The 16840-nt window shown below is 45.1% G+C and overlaps 1 protein-coding gene across 1 annotated transcript in view; it reads right to left on the reverse strand.

Moving 5' to 3' along the window:
* The window catches only part of cysltr1 (cysteinyl leukotriene receptor 1), an 85900-nt gene that overhangs the window by 30769 nt on the left and 38291 nt on the right, over window positions 1–16840 (reverse strand). Inside the window, exon 4 of the mRNA XM_046296773.1 lies at window positions 313–403. Within this exon, the coding sequence (XP_046152729.1) occupies window positions 313–393 (81 nt within the window). The 5' untranslated portion in view covers window positions 394–403. The remainder of the gene's footprint in view (window positions 1–312; window positions 404–16840) is intronic.

Below are 16840 nucleotides of genomic sequence, written 5' to 3' on the forward strand. Positions count from 1 at the left end.
ATCCAGGGTTCATCCGGGGTTACTTCAAACATGTTACCTGTTGAAATTGCTGTACAATATGATCTTGTTGCCATCTGATGCACATTCAGATGTCATAAATCAGCACTGCAGAGCTCTCCCTGTACTATGCCGTGCCTTGACTGTAACACACTGCTTCTGTTAGATACCACTAACCAATCGATCTCTCTCATTGCACAGCTTTCCCATAGCATAGAAGTATATAAATGAGTGTGCATCCACCCTTTGCGTGATGCATGGATGAAAGGGGGAGCGGGGGGTCAGACAGGCACGCAGACAGACAGATATGGTTACCTGGTTACGGAAGTCATCGATAGACAGACAGTTGGTAGTGTTGTCCCTCAGAGTCACGTTGTCAAACTCTGCTAGATTCATGTCTGCATGTCTGGAACACAGACAGACAGTATAAAAAGAGAGGAAGACAGACAGACAGTATAAAAAGAGAGGAAGACAGACAGACAGTATAAAAAAAGAGGAAGACAGACAGACAGTATAAAAAGAGAGGAAGACAGACAGACAGTATAAAAAGAGAGGAAAACAGACAGACAGTATAAAAAGAGAGGAAGACAGACAGACAGTATAAAAAGAGAGGAAGACAGACAGACAGTATAAAAAGAGAGGAAGACAGACAGACAGTATAAAAAGAGAGGAAAACAGACAGACAGTATAAAAAGAGAGGAAGACAGACAGACAGTATGAGAAGAGTGTCATGTTTGTCATTTATTATCATGTCTTGTCCCTGTGCTCCCCATGCTATTCGTTTCCCTCTGCTGGTCTTATTTGGTTCTTTCCCTCCTTCTATCCCTCTCTCTCCCCCTCCCTCTCTCACTCTCTCGCTCTCTCTTCTCTCTATCGTTCCGTTCCTGCTCCCAGCTGTTCCTATTCCCCTAATCATCATTTAGTCTTCCCACACCTGTTCCCGATCCTTTCCCCTGATTAGAGTCCCTATTTATTCCTTTGTGATCCGTTCCTGTCCCGTCGGTTCCTTGTTTTGTATTCACCATGCTGTGATTGTGTTTCGCCCTGTCCTGTCGTGTTTTTTGCCTTCATCAGATGCTGCGTGTGAGCAGGTGGCTCTATCAACTACGGCCTGCGCCTACCCGAAGCGACCTGCAGTCTGTGGCCGCTTCTCTAGTTATTCCCCTCTACAGACTAGAGGATTTTTGTTATTCCCTGTTTGGATTAAATAAACTCTGTTTCTGTTAAGTCGCTTTTGGGTCCTCTTTCACCTGCATGACAGAAGGAACCGACCAAGGAATGGACCCAGCGACTTCAGACGCTCGTTACACTGCCGTCGAGATCCAAGGAGCCATGCTCGGCAGACACGAGCAGGAATTGTCTGCTGCTCGCCATGCCGTGGAGAAACTGGCCGCTCAGGTTTCCGACCTCTCTGGACAGTTCCAGAGTCTACGTCTCGTGCCACCTGTTACTTCCTGGCCTGCCGAGCCTCCAGAACCTAGGGTTAATAACCCACCTTGCTACTCCGGGCAGCCCACTGAGTGCCGCTCCTTTCTCACGCAGTGTGAGATTGTGTTCTCTCTCCAACCCAACACATACTCTAGAGAGAGAGCTCGGGTTGCTTACGTCATTTCACTCCTTACTGGCCGGGCTCGAGAATGGGGCACAGCTATCTGGGAGGCAAGGGCTGATTGCTCTAACAAATTCCAGAACTTTAAAGAGGAGATGATTCGGGTTTTGACCGTTCAGTTTTTGGTGGGGAGGCTTCTAGGGCCCTGGCTTCCTTATGCCAAGGTGAACGGTCCATAACGGATTATTCCATTGAGTTTCGCACTCTTGCTGCCTCTAGTGAGTGGAACGAGCCGGCGCTGCTCGCTCGTTTTCTGGAGGGACTCCACGCAGTGGTTAAGGATGAGATTCTCTCCCGGGAGGTTCCTTCAGATGTGGACTCTTTGATTGCTCTCGCCATCCGCATAGAACGACGGGTAGATCTTCGTCACCGGGCTCGTGGAAGAGAGCTCGCATCAACGGTGTTTCCCTGCTCCGCATCGCAACCATCTCCCTCCTCTGGCTTTGAGACTGAGCCCATGCAGCTGGGAGGGATTCGCATCTCGAATAAGGAGAGGGAACGGAGGATCACCAACCGCCTGTGCCTCTATTGCGGAGTTGCTGGACATTTTGTTAATTCATGTCCAGTAAAAGCCAGAGCTCATCTGTAAGCGGAGGGCTACAGGTGAGCGCAACTACTCAAGTCTCTCCATCAAGGTCCTGTACTACTTTGTCGGTCCACCTACGCTGGACCGGTTCGGGTGCTACATGTAGTGCCTTGATAGACTCTGGGGCTGAGGGTTGTTTCATGGACGAAGCATGGGTTCGGAAACATGACATTCCTTTCAGAGAGTTAGATAAGCCTACGCCCATGTTCGCCTTAGATGGTAGTCATCTTCCCAGTATCAGATTTGAGACACTACCTTTAACCCTCACAGTATCTGGTAACCACAGTGAGACTATTTCTTTTTTGATTTTCCGTTCACCGTTTACACCTGTTGTTTTGGGTCATCCCTGGCTAGTATGTCATAATCCTTCTATTAATTGGTCTAGTAATTCTATCCTATCCTGGAACGTTTCTTGTCATGTGAAGTGTTTAATGTCTGCCATCCCTCCCGTTTCTTCTGTCCCTACTTCTCAGGAGGAACCTGGCGATTTGACAGGAGTGCCGGAGGAATATCATGATCTGCGCACGGTCTTCAGTCGGTCCCGAGCCAACTCCCTTCCTCCTCACCGGTCGTATGATTGTAGTATTGATCTCCTTCCGGGGACCACTCCTCCTCGAGGTAGACTATACTCTCTGTCGGCTCCCGAACGTAAGGCTCTCGAGGATTATTTGTCTGTGTCTCTTGACGCCGGTACCATAGTGCCTTCTTCTTCTCCGGCCGGGGCGGGGTTCTTTTTTGTTAAGAAGAAGGACGGTACTCTGCGCCCCTGCGTGGATTATCGAGGCTGAATGACATAACGGTTAAGAATCGTTATCCGCTTCCCCTTATGTCATCAGCCTTCGAGATTCTGCAGGGAGCCAGGTGCTTTACTAAGTTGGACCTTCGTAACGCTTACCATCTCGTGCGCATCAGAGAGGGGGACGAGTGGAAAACGGCGTTTAACACTCCGTTAGGGCATTTTGAGTACCGGGTTCTGCCGTTCGGTCTCGCCAATGCGCCAGCTGTTTTTCAGGCATTAGTTAATGATGTTCTGAGAGACATGCTGAACATTTTTGTTTTTGTCTATCTTGACGATATCCTGATTTTTTCTCCGTCACTCGAGATTCATGTTCAGCACGTTCGACGTGTCCTACAGCGCCTTTTAGAGAATTGTCTCTACGTAAAGGCTGAGAAGTGCTCTTTTCATGTCTCCTCCGTTACTTTTCTCGGTTCCGTTATTTCCGCTGAAGGCATTCAGATGGATTCCGCTAAGGTCCAAGCTGTCAGTGATTGGCCCGTTCCAAGGTCACGTGTCGAGTTGCAGCGCTTTTTAGGTTTCGCTAATTTCTATCGGCGTTTCATTCGTAATTTCGGTCAAGTTGCTGCCCCTCTCACAGCTCTTACTTCTGTCAAGACGTGTTTTAAGTGGTCCGGTTCCGCCCAGGGAGCTTTTGATCTTCTAAAAGAACGTTTTACGTCCGCTCCTATCCTCGTTACTCCTGACGTCACTAGACAATTCATTGTCGAGGTTGACGCTTCAGAGGTAGGCGTGGGAGCCATTCTATCCCAGCGCTTCCAGTCTGACGATAAGGTTCATCCTTGCGCTTATTTTTCTCATCGCCTGTCGCCATCTGAGCGCAACTATGATGTGGGTAACCGTGAACTGCTCGCCATCCGCTTAGCCCTAGGCGAATGGCGACAGTGGTTGGAGGGGGCGACCGTTCCTTTTGTCGTTTGGACAGACCATAAGAACCTTGAGTACATCCGTTCTGCCAAACGACTTAATGCCCGTCAAGCTCGTTGGGCGTTGTTTTTCGCTCGTTTCGAGTTTGTGATTTCTTACCGTCCGGGTAGCAAGAACACCAAGCCTGATGCCTTATCCCGTCTGTTTAGTTCTTCTGTGGCTTCTACTGATCCCGAGGGGATTCTTCCTTATGGGCGTGTTGTCGGGTTAACAGTCTGGGGAATTGAAAGACAGGTTAAGCAAGCACTCACGCACACTGCGTCGCCGCGCGCTTGTCCTAGTAACCTCCTTTTCGTTCCTGTTTCCACTCGTCTGGCTGTTCTTCAGTGGGCTCACTCTGCCAAGTTAGCTGGTCATCCCGGTGTTCGAGGCACTCTTGCGTCTATTCGCCAGCGCTTTTGGTGGCCGACTCAGGAGCGTGACACGCGCCGTTTCGTGGCTGCTTGTTCGGACTGCGCGCAGACTAAGTCGGGTAACTCTCCTCCTGCCGGTCGTCTCAGACCGCTCCCCATTCCTTCTCGACCATGGTCTCACATTGCCTTAGACTTCATTACCGGTCTGCCTTTGTCTGCGGGGAAGACTGTGATTCTGACGGTTGTCGATAGGTTCTCTAAGGCGGCACATTTCATTCCCCTCGCTAAACTTCCTTCCGCTAAGGAGACGGCACAAATCATTATTGAGAATGTATTCAGAATTCATGGCCTCCCGTTAGACGCCGTTTCAGACAGAGGCCCGCAATTCACGTCACAGTTTTGGAGGGAGTTCTGTCGTTTGATTGGTGCGTCCGTCAGTCTCTCTTCCGGGTTTCATCCCCAGTCTAACGGTCAAGCAGAGAGGGCCAATCAGACGATTGGTCGCATACTACGCAGCCTTTCTTTCAGAAACCCTGCGTCTTGGGCAGAACAGCTCCCCTGGGCAGAATACGCTCACAATTCGCTTCCTTCGTCTGCTACCGGGTTATCTCCGTTTCAGAGTAGTCTGGGTTACCAGCCTCCTCTGTTCTCATCCCAGCTTGCCGAGTCCAGCGTTCCCTCCGCTCAAGCGTTTGTCCAACGTTGTGAGCGCACCTGGAGGAGGGTGAGGTCTGCACTTTGCCGTTACAGGGCACAGACGGTGAGAGCCGCCAATAAACGCAGGATTAAGAGTCCAAGGTATTGTTGCGGCCAGAGAGTGTGGCTTTCCACTCGCAACCTTCCTCTTACGACAGCTTCTCGTAAGTTGACTCCGCGGTTCATTGGTCCGTTCCGTGTCTCCCAGGTCGTCAATCCTGTCGCTGTGCGACTGCTTCTTCCGCGACATCTTCGTCGCGTCCATCCTGTCTTCCATGTCTCCTGTGTTAAGCCCTTTCTTCGCACCCCGTTCGTCTTCCCTCCCCCCTCCCGTCCTTGTCGAGCGCACCTATTTACAAGGTACATAAGATCATGGACATGCGTTCTCGGGGACGGGGTCACCAATACCTAGTGGATTGGGAGGGTTACGGTCCTGAGGAGAGGAGTTGGGTTCCGTCTCGGGACGTGCTGGACCGTTCACTCATCGATGATTTCCTCCGTTGCCGCCAGGATTCCTCCTCGAGTGCGCCAGGAGGCGCTCGGTGAGTGGGGGGTACTGTCATGTTTGTCATTTATTATCATGTCTTGTCCCTGTGCTCCCCATGCTATTCGTTTCCCTCTGCTGGTCTTATTTGGTTCTTTCCCTCCTTCTATCCCTCTCTCTCCCCCTCCCTCTCTCACTCTCTCGCTCTCTCTTCTCTCTATCGTTCCGTTCCTGCTCCCAGCTGTTCCTATTCCCCTAATCATCATTTAGTCTTCCCACACCTGTTCCCGATCCTTTCCCCTGATTAGAGTCCCTATTTATTCCTTTGTGATCCGTTCCTGTCCCGTCGGTTCCTTGTTTTGTATTCACCATGCTGTGATTGTGTTTCGCCCTGTCCTGTCGTGTTTTTTGCCTTCATCAGATGCTGCGTGTGAGCAGGTGGCTCTATCAACTACGGCCTGCGCCTACCCGAAGCGACCTGCAGTCTGTGGCCGCTTCTCTAGTTATTCCCCTCTACAGACTAGAGGATTTTTGTTATTCCCTGTTTGGATTAAATAAACTCTGTTTCTGTTAAGTCGCTTTTGGGTCCTCTTTCACCTGCATGACAAAGAGAAGAAAACTCTGCACTACATGAAAGAAAACACTTTTCTACAGAGTTCAGGTACGCCTCTGCACTACATGAAAGAAAACACTTTTCTACAGAGTTCAGGTACGCCTCTGCATGAAAGAAAAGAACTTTGGAGGAGTTTTCAACAACAATGACAGGAATCCCGTACTAGGGCAGAACCAGGAAGCCTTCCAGTACTACAGTAATACAGAGTAGTTTTATGTTTGCTTTGATGGCAACCTACAAAACATGTGTTATCTAAGATTTGTTTGTCGTAAAGCTTTGTAGTTTATGAAGCAGATACTAATCTGATAATTTTCTGTTGATGTTCCGTCAGTTCTCAGGAGAAGAGATTCCACAGAACACCAACAGAGCCCTCCACATTGTTACAAAATTTTAGAGGCACTCGGTGATGCGGTACGGAGCTTGATTTAGCCTCAGCATGACTCCGGGGCCTTCGCAATTGCGTCACACAATACACACGTAGCCACTGAACCTACGCTCCGGGATAAAGCATAAATTGGCTTTAACTCTCCCTGCTGCAGAGAATACCACATAACACCCTAACCCTCCCTGCTGCAGACAATAAGATAACAGCTATTGGGTCAGGACTGTTCTGACAGTACCAGTTATTGGGTCAGGACTGTTCTGTCAGTACCAGCTATTGGGTCAGAACTGTTATATTCTGTCAGTACCAGCTATTGGATCAGAACTGTTATATTCTGTCATTACCAGCTATTGGTTCAGAACTGTTATGTTCTGTCAATACCAGCTATTGGGTCAGGACTGTTCTGACAGTACCAGCTATTGGGTCAGGACTGTTCTGACCGTACCAGCTATTGGTCAGGACTGTTCTGACAGTACCAGCTATTGGTCAGGACTGTTCTGACAGTACCAGCTATTGGGTCAGGACTGTTCTGACCGTACCAGCTATTGGGTCAGGACTGTTCTGACAGTACCAGCTATTGGGTCAGGACTGTTCTGACAGTACCAGCTATTGGGTCAGGACTGTTCTGACCGTACCAGTTATTGGTCAGGACTGTTCTGACAGTACCAGCTATTGGTCAGGACTGTTCTGACAGTACCAGCTATTGGGTCAGGACTGTTCTGACCGTACCAGCTATTGGTCAGGACTGTTCTGACCGTACCAGCTATTGGGTCAGAACTGTTCTGACAGTACCAGTTATTGGGTCAGAACTGTTCTGACAGTACCAGCTATTGGGTCAGGACTGTTCTGACAGTACCAGTTATTGGGTCAGGACTGTTATGTTCTGTTAGTACCAGCTATTGGGTCAGGATTGTTATGTTCTGTCAATACCAGCTATTGGGTCAGGACTGTTCTCACAGTACCAGCATTTGGGTAAGAACTGTATGTTCTGTCAGTACCAGCTATTGGTTAGGATTGTTCTGACAGTACCAGCTATTGGTCAGGACTGTTCTGACCGTACCAGCTATTGGGTCAGGACTGTTCTGACAGTACCAGCTATTGGTCAGGACTGTTCTGACCGTACCAGCTATTGGGTCAGGACTGTTCTGACAGTACCAGCTATTGGGTCAGGACTGTTCTGACAGTACCAGCTATTGGGTCAGGACTGTTCTGACAGTACCAGCTATTGGTCAGGACTGTTCTGACAGTACCAGCTATTGGTCAGGACTGTTCTGACAGTACCAGCTATTGGTCAGGACTGTTCTGACAGTACCAGCTATTGGGTCAGGACTGTTCTGTCAGTACCAGCTATTGGTTCAGAACTGTATGTTCTGACAGTACCAGCTATTGGTCAGGACTGTTCTGACCGTACCAGCTATTGGGTCAGGACTGTTCTGACAGTACCAGCTATTGGTCAGGACTGTTCTGACCGTACCAGCTATTGGGTCAGGACTGTTCTGACAGTACCAGCTATTGGGTCAGGACTGTTCTGACAGTACCAGCTATTGAGTCAGGACTGTTCTGACAGTACCAGCTATTGGTCAGGACTGTTCTGACAGTACCAGCTATTGGGTCAGGACTGTTCTGACAGTACCAGCTATTGGGTCAGGACTGTTCTGACAGTACCAGCTATTGGGTCAGGACTGTTCTGACAGTACCAGCTATTGGTCAGGACTGTTCTGACAGTACCAGCTATTGGGTCAGGACTGTTCTGACAGTACAAGGTATTGGGTCAGGTCTGTTCTGAAACATCCTGCTAGTAGCTATGTTAAACACATCACATCACTTTTCAATTGATTTCACCTCTAAGATTACAGTTAAGCTTGTCTAACTGGCTGGGAAATACAGTGCCTTGCGAAAGTATTTGGCCCCCTTGAACTTTGCGACCTTTTGCCACATTTCAGGCTTCAAACATAAAGATATAAAACTGTATTTTTTTGTGAAGAATCAACAACAAGTGGGACACAATCATGAAGTGGAACAGCATCCTGTTTGTGTGTGTGTGCGCCCATACGTGTGTGTCTAATATGTGTATGAACATGATTACCAAGTGAAATTATGCAAATATCCAGCAGGTCAGAGAAGTGAAAGTGTTTCAAGTATTTAGATCTGCACCCTATCCCCAGCAGCATACCACCCTACATCCCACTGCTGGCTTGGTCCTGGTCAGTCTTATTGAGAATTGTCCAGACCATGTATGTTAATTATTAATTGCAGAAGAGCTAGTAAGATGGGTGCACTCTATATGTGCTCTGGGTCATTAGACACCATTAGACATTATGTCTGGGGTGTGGACACGACTGGTTATTCCTGTAACGGTGTTATGGCCTAATTTGGACTGTTGCTATGGTCCTACATTCACAAAGCTGTCTTAATAATAATAATAATATATGCCATTTAGCAGACGCTTTTATCCAAAGCGACTTACAGTCATGTGTGCATACATTCTACGTATGGGTGGTCCCGGGGATCGAACCCACTACCCTGGCATTACAAGCGCCATGCTCTACCAACTGAGCTACAGAAGGACCAATAAGGCGAGTACATGTCTGTATTTTTGAACTAATGGTGTGGCTCTACAGTTTCCATGCCCTAATATGAAACCAAACTCAAATGAATGCAAGGCAATAAGATAACGGTGGCTAAATGCCAGAGGGGAGGAGTCATTAAGAGGAGTTACTCCAGGACACTGGTAGTTTATCTACAATGTTAGCTGTAGTCCAGAACACTGGTCCTCCTGGTAGTTTATCTACAATGTTAGCTGTAGTCCAGAACACTGGTAGTTTATCGACAATGTTAGCTGTAGTCCAGAACACTAGTCCTCCTGGTAGTTTAACTACACTGTTAGCTGTAGTCCAGAACACTGTTCCTCCTGGTAGTTTATCTACAATGTTAGCTGTAGTCCAGAACACTGTTCCTCCTGGTAGTTTAACTACAATGTTAGCTGTAGTCCAAAACACTGGTCCTCCTGGTAGTTAAACTACAATGTTAGCTGTAGTCCAGAACACTGGTAGTTTAACTACAATGTTAGCTGTAGTCCAGAACACTGGTAGTTTAACTACAATGTGAGCTTTAGGCCAGAATACTGGTAGTTTAACTACAATGTTAGCTGTAGTCTAGGACACTGGTCCTACTGGTAGTTTAACTACAATGTTAGCTGTAGGCCAGAACACTGGTAGTTTAACTACAATGTTAGCTGGAGGCCAGAACACTGGTCCTCCTGGTAGTTTACCTACAATGTTATCTGGAGGTAAGAACAATGATCTTCCGGGTAGTTTATCTACAATGTTAGCTGTAGTCCAGAACACTGGTAGTTTAACTACAATGTTAGCTGGAGGCCAGAACACTGGTCCTCCTGGTAGTTTACCTACAATGTTATCTGGAGGTAAGAACAATGATCTTCCGGGTAGTTTATCTACAATGTTAGCTGTAGTCCAGAACACTGGTCCTCCTTCTAATTTAACTACAATGTTAGCTGTAGTCCAGAACACTGGTAGTTTAACTACAATGTTAGCTGTAGTCAAGAACACTGGTCCTACTGGTAGTTTAACTACAATGTTAGCTGTAGTCCAGAACACTGTTCCTACTGGTAGTGTATCTACAATGTTAGCTGTAATCCAGAACACTGTTCCTACTTGTAGTTTATCAACAATGATAGCTGTAGTCCAGAACACTGTTCCTACTGGTAGTTTAACTACAATGTTAGCTGTAGTCCAGAACACTGTTCCTCCTGGTAGTGTATCTACAATGTTAGCTGTAGTCCAGAACACTGTTCCTACTTGTAGTTTATCTACAATGTTAGCTGTAGTCCAGAACACTGTTCCTACTGGTAGTTTAAATACAATGTTAGCTGTAGTCCAGAACACTGTTCCTATGTGTAGTTTATCTACAATGTTAGCTGTAGTCCAGAACACTGTTCCTCCTGGTAGTATATCTACAATGTTAGCTGTAGTCCAGAACACTGTTCCTACTTGTAGTTTATCTACAATGTTAGCTGTAGTCCAGAACACTGTTCCTACTGGTAGTTTAACTACAATGTTACCTGTAGTCCAGAACACTGGTCCTCCCGGTAGTTTAACTACAATGTTAGCTGTAGTCCAGAACACTGTTCCTCCTGGTAGTTTACCTACAATGTTATCTGGAGGCCAGAACACTGGTAGTTTAACTACAATGTTAGCTGTAGTCCAGGACACTGGTCCTACTGGTAGTTTAACTACAATGTTAGCTGTAGGCCAGAACACTTGTAGTTTAACTACAATGTTAGCTGTAGTCCAGAACACTGGTAGTTTAACTACAATGTTAGCTGTAGGCCAGAACACTGGTAGTTTAACTACAATGTTAGCTGTAGTCTAGGACACTGGTCCTACTGGTAGTTTAACTACAATGTTAGCTGTAGGCCAGAACACTGGTAGTTTAACTACAATGTTAGCTGGAGGCCAGAACACTGGTCCTCCTGGTAGTTTACCTACAATGTTATCTGGAGGTAAGAACAATGATCTTCCGGGTAGTTTATCTACAATGTTAGCTGTAGTCCAGAACACTGGTAGTTTAACTACAATGTTAGCTGTAGTCCAGAACACTGGTCCTCCTTCTCATTTAACTACAATGTTAGCTGTAGTCCAGAACACTGGTCCTCCTGGTAGTTTACCTACAATGTTAGCTGTAGTCCAGAACACTGGTAGTTTAACTACAATGTTAGCTGTAGTCAAGAACACTGGTCCTACTGAAAGTTTAACTACAATATTAGCTGTAGTCAAGAACACTGGTCCTACTGAAAGTTTAACTACAATGTTAGCTTTAGTCCAGAACACTGTTCCTACTTGTAGTTTGTCTACAATGTTAGCTGTAGTCCAGAACACTGTTCCTCCTGGTAGTGTATCTACAATGTTAGCTGTAGTCCAGAACACTATTCCTACTTGTAGTTTATCAACAATGTTAGCTGTAGTCCAGAACACTGTTCCTACTGGTAGTTTAACTACAATGTTAGCTGTAGTCCAGAACACTGTTCCTCCTGGTAGTGTATCTACAATGTTAGCTGTAGTCCAGAACACTGTTCCTACTTGTAGTTTATCTACAATGTTAGCTGTAGTCCAGAACACTGTTCCTACTGGTAGTTTAACTACAATGTTAGCTGTAGTCCAGAACACTGTTCCTCCTGGTAGTGTATCTACAATGTTAGCTGTAGTCCAGAACACTGTTCCTACTGGTAGTTTATCTACAATGTTAGCTGTAATCCAGAACACTGTTCCTACTTGTAGTTTATCAACAATGTTAGCTGTAGTCCAGAACACTGTTCCTACTGGTAGTTTAACTACAATCTTAGCTGTAGTCCAGAACACTGTTCCTCCTTGTAGTGTATCTACAATGTTAGCTGTAGTCCAGAACACTGTTCCTACTTGTAGTTTATCTACAATGTTAGCTGTAGTCCAGAACACTGTTCCTACTGGTAGTTTAAATACAATGTTAGCTGTAGTCCAGAACACTGGTAGTTTAACTACAATGATAGCTGTAGTCCAGAACACTGGCCCTCCTGGTAGTTTAACTACAATGTTAGCTGTAGTTCAGAACACTGGCCCTCCTGGTACTTTAACTACAATGTTAGCTGTAGTCCAGAACACTGGTAGTTTAACTACAATGTTAGCTGTAGTCCAGAACACTGGTAGTTTAACTACAATGTTAGCTGTAGTCCAGAACACTGGTAGTTTAACTACAATGTTAGCTGTAGTCCAGAACACTGGTCCTCCTGGTAGTTTAACTACAATGTTAGCTGTAGTCCAGGACACTGGTCCTACTGGTAGTTTAACTACAATGTTAGCTGTAGTCCAGAACACTGGTAGTTTAACTACAATGCTAGCTGTAGTCCAGAACACTGGTAGTTTCACTACAATGTTAGCTGTAGTCCAGGACACTGGTCCTCCTGGTAGTTTAACTACAATGTTAGCTGTAGTCCAGGACACTGGTCCTACTGGTAGTTTAACTACAATGTTAGCTGTAGTCCAGAACACTGGTAGTTTAACTACAATGCTAGCTGTAGTCCAGAACACTGGTAGTTTCACTACAATGTTAGCTGTAGTCCAGAACACTGGTCCTCCTGGTAGTTTAACTACAATGTTAGCTGTAGTCCAGAACACTGGTAGTTTCACTACAATGTTAGCTGTAGTCCAGGACACTGGTCCTACTGGTAGTTTATCAACAATGTTAGCTGTAGTCCAGAACACTGTTCCTACTGGTAGTTTAACTACAATGTTAGCTGTAGTCCAGAACACTGTTCCTCCTGGTAGTTTATCAACAATGTTAGCTGTAGTCCAGAACACTGTTCCTACTGGTAGTTTAACTACAATGTTAGCTGTAGTCCAGAACACTGTTCCCACTGGTAGTTTATCTACAATGTTAGCTGTAATCCAGAACACTGTTCCTACTTGTAGTTTATCAACAATGTTAGCTGTAGTCCAGAACACTGTTCCTACTGGTAGTTTATCAACAATGTTAGCTGTAGTCCAGAACACTGTTCCTACTGGTAGTTTAACTACAATGTTAGCTGTAGTCCAGAACACTGTTCCCACTGGTAGTTTATCTACAATGTTAGCTGTAATCCAGAACACTGTTCCTACTTGTAGTTTATCAACAATGTTAGCTGTAGTCCAGAACACTGTTCCTACTGGTAGTTTAACTACAATGTTAGCTGTAGTCCAGAACACTGTTCCTCCTGGTAGTGTATCTACAATGTTAGCTGTAGTCCAGAACACTGTTCCTACTTGTAGTTTATCTACAATGTTAGCTGTAGTCCAGAACACTGTTCCTACTGGTAGTTTAAATACAATGTTAGCTGTAGTCCAGAACACTGTTCCTCCTGGTAGTGTATCTACAATGTTAGCTGTAGTCCAGAACACTGTTCCTACTGGTAGTTTATCTACAATGTTAGCTGTAGTCCAGAACACTGTTCCTACTGGTAGTTTATCTACAATGTTAGCTGTAGTCCAGAACACTGGTAGGTTAACTACAATGTTAGCTGTAGTCCAGAACACTGGCCCTCCTGGTAGTTTAACTACAATGTTAGCTGTAGTCCAGAACACTGGTAGTTTAACTACAATGTTAGCTGTAGTCCAGAACACTGGTAGTTTAACTACAATGTTAGCTGTAGTCCAGAACACTGGTCCTCCTGGTAGTTTAACTACAATGTTAGCTGTAGTCCAGAACACTGGTAGTTTCACTACAATGTTAGCTGTAGTCCAGGACACTGGTCCTACTGGTAGTTTAACTACAATGTTAGCTGTAGTCCAGAACACTGTTCCTACTGGTAGTTTAACTACAATGTTAGCTGTAGTCCAGAACACTGTTCCTCCTGGTAGTTTATCAACAATGTTAGCTGTAGTCCAGAACACTGTTCCTACTGGTAGTTTAACTACAATGTTAGCTGTAGTCCAGAACACTGTTCCCACTGGTAGTTTATCTACAATGTTAGCTGTAATCCAGAACACTGTTCCTACTTGTAGTTTATCAACAATGTTAGCTGTAGTCCAGAACACTGTTCCTACTGGTAGTTTAACTACAATGTTAGCTGTAGTCCAGAACACTGTTCCTCCTGGTAGTGTATCTACAATGTTAGCTGTAGTCCAGAACACTGTTCCTACTTGTAGTTTATCTACAATGTTAGCTGTAGTCCAGAACACTGTTCCTACTGGTAGTTTAAATACAATGTTAGCTGTAGTCCAGAACACTGTTCCTCCTGGTAGTGTATCTACAATGTTAGCTGTAGTCCAGAACACTGTTCCTACTGGTAGTTTATCTACAATGTTAGCTGTAGGCCAGAACACTGTTCCTACTGGTAGTTTATCTACAATGTTAGCTGTAGTCCAGAACACTGGTAGGTTAACTACAATGTTAGCTGTAGTCCAGAACACTGGTCCTCCTGGTAGTTTAACTACAATGTTAGCTGTAGTCCAGAACACTGGTCCTCCTGGTAGTTTAACTACAATGTTAGCTGTAGTCCAGAACACTGGTAGTTTCACTACAATGTTAGCTGTAGTCCAGGACACTGGTCCTACTTGTAGTTTAACTACAATGTTAGCTGTAGTCCAGAACACTGTTCCTACTTGTAGTTTATCTACAATGTTAGCTGTAGGCCAGAACACTGTTCCTCCTGGTAGTTTAACTACAATGTTAGCTGTAGTCCAGTACACTGGTAGTTTAACTACAATGTTAGCTGTAGTCCAGAACACTGGTCCTCCTGGTAGTTTAACTACAATGTTAGCTGTAGTCCAGAACACTGGTCCTCCTGGTAGTTTAACTACAATGTTAGCTGTAGTCCAGAACACTGGTAGTTTCACTACAATGTTAGCTGTAGTCCAGGACACTGGTCCTACTGGTAGTTTAACTACAATGTTAGCTGTAGTCCAAAACACTGGTCCTCCTGGTAGTTTAACTACAATGTTAGCTGTAGTCCAGAACACTGGTAGTTTAACTACAATGTTAGCTGTAGTCCAGAACACTGGTCGTCCTGGTAGTTTAACTACAATGTTAGCTGTAGTCCAAAACACTGGTCCTCCTGGTAGTTTAACTACAATGCTAGCTGTAGTCCAGGACACTGGTAGTTTAACTACAATGTTAGCTGTAGTCCAGAACACTGGTCCTCCTGGTAGTTTAACTACAATGTTAGCTGTAGTCCAGAACACTGGTAGTTTCACTACAATGTTAGCTGTAGTCCAGGACACTGGTCCTACTGGTAGTTTATCAACAATGTTAGCTGTAGTCCAGAACACTGTTCCTACTGGTAGTTTAACTACAATGTTAGCTGTAGTCCAGAACACTGTTCCTCCTGGTAGTGTATCTACAATGTTAGCTGTAGTCCAGAACACTGTTCCTACTTGTAGTTTATCTACAATGTTAGCTGTAGTCCAGAACACTGTTCCTACTGGTAGTTTAAATACAATGTTAGCTGTAGTCCAGAACACTGTTCCTCCTGGTAGTGTATCTACAATGTTAGCTGTAGTCCAGAACACTGTTCCTACTGGTAGTTTATCTACAATGTTAGCTGTAGTCCAGAACACTGTTCCTACTGGTAGTTTAACTACAATGTTAGCTGTAGTCCAGAACACTGGTAGTTTAACTACAATGTTAGCTGTAGTCCAGAACACTGGCCCTCCTGGTAGTTTAACTACAATGTTAGCTGTAGTCCAGAACACTGGTAGTTTAACTACAATGTTAGCTGTAGTCCAGAACACTGGTAGTTTAACTACACTGTTAGCTGTAGTCCAGAACACTGGTAGTTTAACTACAATGTTAGCTGTAGTCCAGAACATTGGTAGTTTAACTACAATGTTAGCTGTAGTCCAGAACACTGGTCCTCCTGGTAGTTTAACTACAATGTTAGCTGTAGTCCAGAACACTGTTCCTACTTGTAGTTTATCTACAATGTTAGCTGTAGGCCAGAACACTGTTCCTCCTGGTAGTTTAACTACAATGTTAGCTGTAGTCCAGTACACTGGTAGTTTAACTACAATGTTAGCTGTAGTCCAGAACACTGGTAGTTTAACTACAATGCTAGCTGTAGTCCAGAACACTGGTAGTTTAACTACAATGTTAGCTGTAGTCCAGAACACTGGTCCTCCTGGTAGTTTAACTACAATGTTAGCTGTAGTCCAGAACACTGGTAGTTTAACTACAATGTTAGCTGTAGTCCAGAACACTGGTCCTCCTGGTAGTTTAACTACAATGTTAGCTGTAGTCCAGAACACTGGTCGTCCTGGTAGTTTAACTACAATGTTAGCTGTAGTCCAAAACACTGGGCCTCCTGGTAGTTTAACTACAATGTTAGCTGTAGTCCAGAACACTGGTAGTTTCACTACAATGTTAGCTGTAGTCCAGGACACTGGTCCTACTGGTAGTTTAACTACAATGTTAGCTGTAGTCCAGAACACTGGTAGTTTAACTACAATGCTAGCTGTAGCCCAGAACACTGGTAGTTTAACTACAATGTTAGCTGTAGTCCAGAACACTGGTCCTCCTGGTAGTTTAACTACAATGTTAGCTGTAGTCCAGAACACTGGTAGTTTAACTACAATGTTAGCTGTAGTCCAGAACACTGGTCGTCCTGGTAGTTTAACTACAATGTTAGCTGTAGTCCAAAACACTGGTCCTCCTGGTAGTTTAACTACAATGTTAGCTGTAGTCCAGAACACTGGTAGTTTCACTACAATGTTAGCTGTAGTCCAGAACACTGGTAGTTTCACTACAATGTTAGCTGTAGTCCAGGACACTGGTCCTACTGGTAGTTTATCTACAATGTTAGCTGTAGTCCAGAACACTGTTCCTACTTGTAGTTGACCTACAATGTTAGCTGTAGGCTAGAACACTGTTCC

The sequence above is a fragment of the Oncorhynchus gorbuscha genome, linkage group LG13 (genome assembly GCF_021184085.1).
Source record: "Oncorhynchus gorbuscha isolate QuinsamMale2020 ecotype Even-year linkage group LG13, OgorEven_v1.0, whole genome shotgun sequence".
Classification (NCBI taxonomy): Eukaryota; Metazoa; Chordata; class Actinopteri; order Salmoniformes; family Salmonidae; genus Oncorhynchus; species Oncorhynchus gorbuscha.